Genomic DNA, 12,350 nt, shown 5'->3' on the forward strand with positions numbered 1-12,350 from the left:
AATGATATATACACATTTAGCTGTAAAAAATCTGCTGTACAGTATGTGTGTTTGGGCCCCTTTTTTTCAGGAACACTAATACCAAGTCTCAATGTCCGATTGAGTTCTAAAAACGAAATGACAGACCATCTTAAAAAAAGGAATGAAGTTTTACAGTTTTTTACTGAACAACAACTCTCGTAAATTATGTGGAGCTCTCGTAAATTAAATTACCTACAACTCACATTAATTATTTGGAACTCTCGTAAATTAAATGACCTACAACTCTCGTAAATTAAATTATCTTCAACTCTCGTAAATTATGTGGAACTCTCGTAAAATAAATTACCTACAACTCTCGTAAATTATGTTGAACTCTCGTAAATTAAATTACCTACAACTCTCGTAAATGATGTGGAGCTCTTGTAAATTAAATGACCTACAACTCTTGTAAATTATGTGGAACTCTCGTAAATTAAATGACCTACAACTCCCGTGAATTATGTGGAACTCTCGTAAATAAAAGTACCTACAACTCTTGTAAATGATGTGGTACTCTCGTAAATTAAATGACCTACAACTCTCGTAAATTATGTGGAGCTCTCGTAAATTAAATTACCTACAACTCACATTAATTATTTGGAACTCTCGTAAATTAAATGACCTACAACTCTCGTAAATTAAATTATCTTCAACTCTCGTAAATTATGTGGAACTCTCGTAAATTAAATGACCTACAACTCTCGTAAATGATGTGGAGCTCTCGTAAATTAAATGACCTACAACTCTTGTAAATTATGTGGAACTCTCGTAAATTAAATGACCTACAACTCCCGTGAATTATGTGGAACTCTCGTAAATAAAAGTACCTACAACTCTTGTAAATGATGTGGTACTCTCGTAAATTAAATGACCTACAACTCTCATAAATTATGTGGAACTCTCGTAAATTAAATTATCTTCAACTCTCGTAAATTATGTGGAACTCTCGTAAATTAAATGACCTACAACTCTCGTAAATTAAATTACCTACAACTCTAGTAAATTATTTGGAATTCTTGTAAATGACCTACAACTCTCGTAAATTATGTGGGACTCTCGTAAAATAAATTACCTACAACTCTCGTAAATTATGTGGAACTCTCGTAAATTAAATTACCTACAACTCTCGTAAATGATGTGGAGCTCTCGTAAATTAAATGACCTACAACTCTTGTAAATTATGTGGAACTCTCGTAAATTAAATGACCTACAACTCCCGTGAATTATGTGGAACTCTCGTAAATAAAAGTACCTACAACTCTTGTAAATTATGTGGAACTCTCGTAAATTATGTGGAACTCTCGTAAATAAAAGTACCTACAACTCTCATAAACAATGTGGAACCCTCGTAAATTATATTACCTTTAACTCTCGTAAATAATGTAGAACTCTCGTAAATTAAATTACCCACAACTCTCGTAAATTATGTGGAACTCTCATAGATTACCAACAATTCTCGTAAACTTTGTGGAAATGTCGTAAATTATATGACCAACAACTCTCGTGAATTATGTGGAACTCTCATAAATTAAATGACCAACAACGCTCGTAAATAATGTAGAACTCTCGTAAATTAAATTATCTACAACTCTCGTAAATTATGTGGAATTCTCGTAAATTATGTGGAACTCTTGTAAATTAAATTACCTACAACTCTCGCAAATTATATTGAACTCTCGTAAATTAAATTACCTTCAACTCTCGTAAATTATGTGGAACTCTCGTAAATTATGTGGAACTCTTGTAAATTAAATTACCTACAACTCTCTTAAATTATATTGAACTCTCGTAAATTAAATTACCTTCAACTCTCGTAAATTATGTGGAACTCTCGTAAATTAAATTACCTTCAACTCTCGTAAATTATGTGGAACTCTCGTAAATTAAATTACCTTCAACTCTCGTAAATTATGTGGAACTCTCGTAAATTAAATTACCTACAACTCTCTTAAATTATATTGAACTCTCGTAAATTAAATTACCTTCAACTCTCGTGAATTATGTGGAACTCTCGTAAATTAAATTACCTACAACTCTCGTAAATTATGTGAAACTCGTAAATTAAATGACTTATAACTCTCGGAAATGAAATTACCTACAACTCCCGTGAATTATGTGGAACTCGCGTAAATTAAATGACCTACAACTCCCGTGAATTATGTGGAACTCTCGTAAATAAAAGTACCTACAACTCTTGTAAATTATGTGGTACTCTCGTAAATTAAATTACCTACAACTCTCGTAAATTATATTGAACTCTCGTAAATTAAGTTACCTTCAACCCTCGTAAATTATGTGGAACTCTCGTAAATTAAATGACTTATAACTCTCATAAATTAAATAACCTACAACTCCCGTGAATTGTGTGGAACTATTGTAGATAAAATTACCTACAACTTTCGCAAATTATGTGGAACTTGTAAATTAAATGACTTATAACTCTCGTAAATTAAATTACCTACAATTCTCGTAAAATAAATTACCTCCAACTCTTGTAAATTATAGAGAATTCAACATTTCCTGCTCAAACTCTCCACTCACTCTCACTTGTTTTAATGCTACGCTCTAGCTCACATGTGTCAAACTCAAGGCCCGGGGGCCACATCTGGCCCGCCCCATTATTCTTTGTGGCCCGCGATTGCCTGTAAAGAATGAGCATCAACTTTATTTCATCTTTATTGATTAACGTATCTAAATTTTGACAGAAAAAAAGCATTAAGGCATGCAAATGCAGCTCTTAACTCAATATTATTTGATGTAACAAGCTACAGTAGGAAAGCGGCTTGAAGATGATCTGTAAAACATCATCTATGCAACATGTTGACCAAAGAACCACCATCACATATTATGTAGACCACAAGGAAGTATTTTAAATGTAGAAAAAAAAACCTAATATGATAGCTTTAATGCGCCTTATAATCCGGTGCGCCTTTTATATGAAAATAGACTTGAATAAACCCGCTCATCAGCAGTGCGCCTTTTAATCCGGTGTGCCCTATGGTCCGGGAAATACGGTAAGTCTGAAAGTTCACTCAACTCCCTCGTTTTGGGTGAACTTTGACAGTTTATTAAAAAAACCTGCAGCTTCATTTGCTGCCGCTGTTCTCACCAGCACACTTGTGTTTCTTCAGCTGGTACTTGTAGGAGAATCTTTCGTCACACACGCTGCAACTCAACACTTTCTCGGGAGTGGGTTTTCTGATGTACACCACCAGTGGTATTTGCTCGCCAGCGCTTTTGTCGCAGCTCGAGCAGGGACACGATTTCCCGCCGGCGTGTGTTCTCATGTGCGCCTTCAAATGCTGACTCTGTATAAAGCCTTTGTCGCACACGGAGCAGGTGAATGGTTTTTCTCCTGTGTGCGTTCTCATGTGTATTTTCAAATACTGGTTCTTAGTGTATCTTTTGCCGCAAACTGAGCAAATAAATGGTTTCTCTCCAGTGTGCATTCTCACGTGTGTTTTCAGATCGCCGCGGTGATTGAACGTTTTGCCACAGTGAGGACATTTCAAGTGAGTGTTGTCAGTGTGACATGTCTTGTCAGCTTTAGAGTCTTCATCATCAGTGTCAGGAGAGTGTGACGTTGTGTCCTCACTATCTGATAGTGGAGCTAAGAGCTTGTCTGCTTGTGATCCTCCACAGTGGTCTCCATCAGCTTCTGTTGTCATGTGCTGTGTTGAGCTGCTGCTTGGAGGCTGCGCCTCACTTTCACCTTTGACCTCATCATCTTCACTCTTCACTATGACACCAGTCAATGGCATCTTGGTGACATCAACCTCCTCCAGTCCTTCAGGATGCTCTCCATCAACCTCCTCCAGCCCTTCAAGATGCTCTCCATCTTGACCGATGCCGTGTTCCTCCATTTCCTCTTTAATGGTGGGGGGCTGTGACTCCTGCTGCTCAGGGAGGAGAGGTTCTTCACAGACGTCTGCAGGACACAAAAGGCAAACACGTGCTTTAGAAAAGTCCATCTTTGCTCAGTCACATGATACATGGTCCTACACCGGCATTTGTTCTCATAATGTGTCTAAATCAGTCCCCATGCTGACACTCATGTCATAGCCATAGCATACATCAGGGAATAACTGAAGCAATACACTGGCTCATGGAAAAAAATGTGTGGCGCATTATGAAGCCTAAAATACCACAACGGCGACCCCCGGACTGTTGAACAACTTAAGCTGTACATCAAGCAAGAATGGGGAAGAATTCCACTTCAAAAATGTGTCTCCTCAGTTCTCAAACCTTTAGTGAGTGTTGTTAAAAGGAAAGGCCATGTAACACAGTGGTAAAAATGCCCCTGTGTCAACTTTTTTGCAATGTATTGCTGCCATTACATTCTAAGTTCACGACTATTTGCAAAAAAAAAAAACCTCAAGTTTCTCAGTGTGAACATGAAATATCTTGTTTTTGCAGTCTATTCAATTGAATATAAGTTGAAAAGGATTTGTTGTATTTTCTTTTTATTTACCATTTACACAACGTGACAACTTCACTGCTTTTTGGGGTTGTGTAAGTCCCTGGACACAGAAGGACTTTAAGGGCAAAAACTAATTATTTAAATCAGAGCGAATATTAGGATATAATATAATAATTCCAAGATTTTCCAGAATTCCTGGTTTTCCAAAGCCCTTTTTTCTGCCGATTACTCCTTCCACATTTTTCAACGCATTTCAACGTTCTACTGTCAAAACATTCCTCTTAATCAGGACAAAATGTGATGACGGGGTCGCATCGTGGTGCGAGGTGTTCTCCCAGGAATGCAGACGGGCTCGGACACAGCTTGCAGGTAGGAAAATTACTTATTTAGGAACTAAACATGCAGGAAAAAACAAAGACGTGCACATGGCACATAAGGCAAAAACAAAAGGGCTCGCGTGGGAGCTAGCAAGCAAAATTAGCCTAGCGTAAAAACTAGCAGCTAAAGCACAGGAAACATACGTCGTCATCTGTTGTGTGAAAACAAACTACGAAGCCAGACCGACTGGTTGGGGAGGCAAGCTTTAAATAATAATGTCAATCATGAAATACAGGTGCGCGTCGGGAACACCCGCGGCAGGTGAAAATAATCAGTAACTATGGTAACCAAACTGAGAAGTGCTTAAACAGGAACTAGAAAGAGATCACGACTAACAGAAAAAACACAAGTGACTAGAAAACGTAAACAGAAATATGATCCGGGCAGCGGATCATTACACAAAAAACTAAATTGTTTTTTGAACGGGAAAAATTCACGGTTTTCCCAAAATTCCGTAATACCATTTCTCATTTCTCAACATGTTACTACTTCAACATTTCTCAACCGATTTGAAAAAAATCCAACACCAACTATTTCAACTCATTCAGACCATTCAAGTTTTTCTTACCATTTTCAAAAAACATTCCCACTTTTCCGAAATTCCCCAAAATTTTGGAAATTCCCCTTGAAATCAATGGGACATTCTTCAAAGTTCCACAACTCCCACATTTTCCATCTGATTCAAACTGTTCCACCTTCAAAGTATTCAGCCTGTTTGGGAATTGTGGACTTTCCCTTGAAAAATTCCAAAAATTCCCAGATTTCCCAGAATTCCAGGTTTTCCGGGACATTTTTCCCATTCAAAATAAATTGGCCATTTTTCAAACTTCCACCATTTCCACATTTTACAACCGATTCAAACCGTTCCACCTTCAACACATTCCACCATTCTGGAAATTTTAACTACCATTTTTTCCAAGTTGAAAAAAATTCCAAGGTTTTCCAAAATTCCTGGTTTTCCAAAGCCCTTTTTTCTGGCGACTACTCCTTCCACATTTTTCAATGCATTTCAAACGTTCCACTGTCAAAACATTCCTCTTAATCAGGACAAAAAACAAAGTTGTTTTTTGAACGGGAAAAATTCCAGGAATTCCGTAATACCATTTCTCAATTCAACATGTTACTACTTTAACATTTCTCAACTGATTTTAAAAAATCCAACACCGACCATTTCAACTCATTGAGACCCTTCAAGTTTGTTTTTTTACCATTTTCCAAAAAATTCCCGCTTTTCCGAAATTCCCAAATATTCTGGAAATTCCCATTGAAATCAATGGGACATTCTTTAAAGTTCCACAACTCCCACATTTTTCCATCTGATTCAAACTGTTCCAACTTCAAAATATTCAGCCTGTTCGGGAATTCTAAAAAAAAAAAAATCCCGGATTTCAGTTCAACTTTAGCATTGGAGCATTCAAAACCTGAAATAAATAATAAACTTGTAATAAATAAATTCACCCCTATACAATATCCAACCCTAATACCCTACTGTGCAATATTACCCTTTGAGTGCAATACGTCCGACACTGATTGTTATTACTTTATTACTCTTGTTTTGTTCTGTATATTGTACAGTATTTTGTATATTGTACAGCAGGGGTCCCCAACCACCGGTCCGTGACGTATTTGCTACCGGGCCGCAGAGAAACATTAAAAAATGTATAAAGGACTGCATTTTCTCAGACTTAACTTTCGCTTGTCCCATGAGAGCTTGTTTCGCATCATAATAATCCCCCCAATTCCCTCCAAAAACGGATTAACTCACTGGAATATAAAGACAATATAACATACATCCATAAACGTGGATGCATATGCAAAAGTGCAATATATTTATCTGTACAGTAATCTATTTATTTATATCTGCACATTATTGCGCTTTTATCCTGCACTACCATGAGCTAATGCAACAAAATGTAGTTCTTATCTGTACTGTAAAATTCAAATTTGAATGACAATAAAAGGAAGTCTAAGTTTAAAGATGTACAATAAACTCCTCATAGGGATTTTCCATTTGTTATATTTTGTATAACTTTGTGACATGATACAATGCACATTAATGAACATATACAATATAAATGTGACCGAAGGCTGATTTCCATCTGCAGCTCATTGCAAAGAAACAAGTCCAGGGCTAATTCAGTGTTATAGTGAGTTGTATTTTTCATGCACTTATTTTTGCTGTATTTATCTGGCACAAGTGGAAAGCCGGTCCCTGAAAATAATGCCTACATTAAACCGGTCTGTGGTGCAAAAAAGGTTGGGGACCACTGCTGTACAGGATTGATTATTGTTTTTATTGGATAGTATTCTGTTTATTTCATCTCTTATTTTTTATCTTTATTACTTCTTGTGTGATTTATTTTTATTCCATATTTGTTTCCACTAACGCACCTTAAATTGGAGTCCTTAATCTCGTTATATGCAAATATAATCAGTGTTGGGGTAACGCGTTGCTGTAACGGCGTTAGTTTCGGCGGTAACTAGTAATCTAACGCGTTATTTTTTATATTCAGTAGCTCAGTTACCGTTACTACATGATGCGTTACTGCGTTATTTTACGTTATTTTTTATGTGGTATCGGCTAGAAACAGAAGATCTGAGTGTGTTTTATTGGAGCGCTGCGGTGTCGTCCTTCTGAATGTTCTTGTGTCACAAGCCGGAGGCACGCTCTGTGTGTGGGTGTGGGTGTGGGGAGGGGGCGTGTCTGTGTTTACTAACAATAGAGCCGCAGACTTGAGTGTCTTAACATGGATATATTCTCACTTCTTTTCTTTTGTTGAGCACAAAGAAAATAACATATGAGTTAAATGTAAGTTGTGTCTTGCATCAAAGACCCCGTCTACTGCCCAAAACAACAATTCAAATCTGCCTGGTTAGACTTTGTGTATGTCATGTGTGCCTTCCTTAGGTGAAGCCAGGTTTACAGCTATGTTGTTATTATGCTATTTGTTACTTATTTATGTTATGTTGCAGCTATTTAATATAGTTGTGTCAATTTGTTCTGGTCTGAAATAAATTGGCCCTTTGTAACATATCTTTGTCTTTGTGTGTTGTATGTAGAGCACATTGTTTGTGTGTTGCATGTAGACCACATTGTTTGTGTGTTGTATGTAGACCACATTGTTTGTGTGTTGTATGTAGACCACATTGTTTGTGTGTTGTGTGTAGACCACATTGTTTGTGTGTTGTATGTAGAGCACATTGTTTGTGTGTTGTATGTAGAGCACATTGTTTGTGTGTTGTATGTAGAGCACATTGTTTGTGTGTTGTATGTAGACCACATTGTTTGTGTGTTGTATGTAGACCACATTGTTTGTGTGTTGTATGTAGACCACATTGTTTGTGTGTTGCATGTAGACCACATTGTTTGTGTGTTGTATGTAGACCACATTGTTTGTGTGTTGCATGTAGACCACATTGTTTGTGTGTTGTATGTAGACCACATTGTTTGTGTGTTGTATGTAGACCACATTGTTTGTGTGTTGTATGTAGACCACATTGTTTGTGTGTTGTATGTAGACCACATTGTTTGTGTGTTGCATGTAGACCACATTGTTTGTGTTGTATGTAGACCACATTGTTTGTGTGTTGTATGTAGACCACATTGTTTGTGTGTTGTATGTAGACCACATTGTTTGTGTGTTGTATGTAGAGCACATTGTTTGTGTGTTGTATGTAGACCACATTGTTTGTGTGTTGTATGCAGACCACATTGTTTGTGTGTTGTATGTAGACCACATTTTTTGTGTGTTGTATGTAGACCACATTGTTTGTGTGTTGTATGTAGACCACATTGTTTGTGTGTTGTATGTAGAGCACATTGTTTGTGTGTTGTATGTAGACCACATTGTTTGTGTGTTGTATGCAGACCACATTGTTTGTGTGTTGTATGTAGACCACATTGTTTGTGTGTTGTATGTAGACCACATTGCTTTCTGAGTTCAGTGATGCAAATGCATGTCAAGTTGATCAACACATTGTATTACTCTCCAGTGCAATAACAGTACTGAAATGAAGGCTAAAAGGGCATTAATGGGAGCTTTAAAAAAAAAAAAAAAAGTAACTAAATAGTTACTTTTCACAGTAACGCATTACTTTTTGGTGTAAGTAACTGAGTTAGTAACCAAGCTACTTTTGAAATAAAGTATCTAGTAACTGTAACTAGTTACTGGTTTTCAGTAATTAACCCAACACTGAATATAATGACAATAACCTACTCAGTGGCCTAGTGGCTAGAGTGTCCGCCCTGAGATGGGTAGGTTGTGAGTTCAAACCCCGGCCGAGTCATACCAAAGACTATAAAAATGGGAGCCATTACCTCCCTGCTTGGCACTCAGCATCAAAGGTTGGAATTGGGGGTTAAATCACCAAAAATGATTCCCGGGCGCGGCACCGCTGCTGCCCACTGCTCCCCTCACCTCCCAGGGGGTGATCAAGGGGATGGGTCAAATGCAGAGGACAAATTTCACCACACTTAGTGTGTGTGTGACAATCATTGGTACTTTAACTTTAACCATTCTATACTATTCTATTCACACGCAATTCCTTCAGGAATTGCCTCATCTAGTTACAACTGTTATTTAAAGGCCTACTGAAATGAATTTTTTTTATTTAAACGGGGATAGCAGATCCATTCTATGTGTCATACTTGATCATTTTGCGATATTGCCATATTTTTGCTGAAAGGATTTAGTATAGAACGACGACGATAAAGTTCGCAACTTTTGATCGCTGATAAAAAAAAGCCTTGCCTGTACCGGAAGTAGCGAGACGTCACAGGAGCTAGTATTCCTCACAATTCCCCGTTGTTTACAATGCAGCGTGAGCGATTCAGACCGAGAAAGCGACGATTACCCCATTAATTTGAGCGAGGATGAAAGATTCGTGGATGAGGAACGTTAGAGTGAAGAACTAGAGAGGCAGTGCAGGGTGTATCTTTTTTCGCTCTGACCGTAACTTAGGTACAAGCTGGCTCATTGGAATCCACACTCTCTCCTTTTTCTATTGTGGATCACGGATTTGTATTTTAAACCACCTGGGATACTATATCCTCTTGAAAATGAGAGTCGAGAACGCGAAATGGACATTCACAGTGACGTTTATCCCCACGACAATACATCGGCGAAGCTCTTTAGCTACTGAGCTAACGTGATAGCATCGGGCTCCAATGCAGATGGAAACAAAATAAATAAACCCCTGACTGGAAGGATAGACAGAAGATCAACAATACTATTAAACCATGGACATGTAAATACACAGTTAATAATTCTCAGCCTGGCAAAGCTTAACAATGCTGTTGCTAACGACGCTGAAGCTAACTTAGCAACGTAGCAACCGGACCTCACAGAGCTATGCTAAAAACATTAGCGCTCCACCTACGCCAGCTAGCCCTCATCTGCTCATCAACACCCGTCCTCACCAGCGTTCCAGCGATCGACGGCGCGACGAAGGACTTCACCCGATCATCCGTGCGGTTGGCGGCTAGCATCGGCTAGGCGTCTGCTATCCAAGTAAGTACTCCTTGTTGTGTTGCTACAGCCAGCCGCTAATACACCGATCCCACCTACAACTTTCTTCTTTGCAGCCTCCATTGTTCATTAAACAAATTGCAAAAGATTCACCAACACAGATGTCCAGAATACTGTGGAATTTTGAGATGAAAACAGAGCAGTTTGTATGGTGACACATTGGGTACGAATACGTCCGTTGCCGTCGTGACGTCACGCGCATACGCATCATACATAGACGTTTCCAACCGGAAGTTTAGCGGGAAATTTAAAATGTCACTTTATAAGTTAACCCGGCCGTATTGGCATGTGTTGCAATGTTAAGATTTCATCATTGATATATAAACTATCAGACTGCGTGGTCGCTAGTAGTGGCTTTCAGTAGGCCTTTAATGTGAAAAGTCAAATATAAAGTAGGAACAAAACAAACCTGCTACTTGGGACTTGTTGTAAAAAGCGTCCAGTAGTTGACGTTGTCGCTTGTTCTCCTCTTTTGTGCGAGAAAGTTCCTCCTCGTACTCCGCCAGCGTTCTTTCCAACACGCCGAATATTTCCTCAACGGCCGCATTTAGTCGCTGATTCACCAACACTCTCAGCATTTGTACGCGACACATTTTCCACGCGACCGCAACACGTCGCGTGGGACAACGTCCGCGTCACTTTGTTAGCAGCTAGCAATGCTAAGCTAACAACAAGCTAAGAGAAGCTTCAAAGTTGACCGAGACGAGTCCGGTTTATGCTGACAGTCTATCGTGTGCTGGAAGAATTGGCATGAAAGATGATCGCAGACTTAACGACAACACGTCCGTGGATGTGTCCAAACGCGAGTTTATGTGGCCGATCGAGGAGCTTCCCACGCGGTCATAAAAGGCCACGCAGTCTTGTCTTCTTCTTCTTCTTCTTCTTTCGATTTCCAGCCTGTTGCTGCCCCCCGCTGGTCTTTAGCGGTATTTCTTCATCAACTCAGCTTGTTACATTCATGAAAATACTTTGAATACACTAAACAAATAATACACATGATTACAATCATGCAATAGCATTTATACTTTGCATAAACAATTGTAGTATCATCCGTTATGACGTCACAAAATAATTTGTGGAAAAACAGACAGATTGATGTACCCAAAACAACCACAAGATGGCGACAAACGTCGATGAAATCATTCGCCTCGCTGTAAAACGATCTCTAATAACGAACATAAGACACTTAAAAGTGACACAATCTTGTCACTTTAACCCTCAAACAACTTATTTATTTCAAACAACTTGTTTATTTACAGCAGGGGTCCCCAAACCTTTTGACTCGCATATATATATATATATATATATGTGTATATATATATATATATATATATATATATATATATATATATATATATATATATATATATATATATATATATATATATATATATATATATATATATATATATATATATATATATATATATATATATATATATATATATATACACATATATATATATATATATACACATATATATATATATATATATATATATATATATATATATATACATATATATATATATATATATATATATATATATATATATATATATATATATACATACATATATATATATATATATATATATATATATATATATATATATATATATATATATATATATATATATATATATATATATATACATATATATATATATATATATATATATATATATATATATATATATATATATATATATATATATATATATATATATATATATAAGACAGAGGCGGGAAGATCATCACTTCTGCTTACCCCTGGTAAGGGCTGGGAGATGCGCGTTGACCTGGACAAGCTGCTAGTCTTCCCAACTGAGGTAATACAGACAACGCTAAGACCAGACGTTGTGATGTGGTCCTCAGCTGCTAAAAAAGTCCTCATCATTGAACTAACCGTGCCATGGGAGGAGGGAATACCAGTAGCACACGAGTTCAAACGGTCAAAGTACAGCGACCTGGCAGAGGACTGCAAGGGGGGAGGCTGGTCT

General features: G+C 37.5%; 1 protein-coding gene across 1 annotated transcript; it reads right to left on the reverse strand.

Moving 5' to 3' along the window:
* Nucleotides 1–2,690: 2,690 nt before the first annotated feature.
* LOC133632343 (zinc finger protein 394-like) lies at nt 2,691–11,224 on the reverse strand. Its single transcript, XM_062024724.1, has 2 exons — nt 10,757–11,224; nt 2,691–3,949 (listed from the first exon to the last, which is right to left on the reverse strand). The coding sequence occupies exons 1-2, from the start codon at nt 10,938–10,940 to the stop codon at nt 3,108–3,110; spliced, it is 1,026 nt and encodes a 341-aa protein (XP_061880708.1). The 5' UTR covers nt 10,941–11,224; the 3' UTR covers nt 2,691–3,107.
* Nucleotides 11,225–12,350: the final 1,126 nt, after the last annotated feature.

Source organism: Entelurus aequoreus, linkage group LG17, assembly GCF_033978785.1.
Source record: "Entelurus aequoreus isolate RoL-2023_Sb linkage group LG17, RoL_Eaeq_v1.1, whole genome shotgun sequence".
Classification (NCBI taxonomy): domain Eukaryota; kingdom Metazoa; phylum Chordata; class Actinopteri; order Syngnathiformes; family Syngnathidae; genus Entelurus; species Entelurus aequoreus.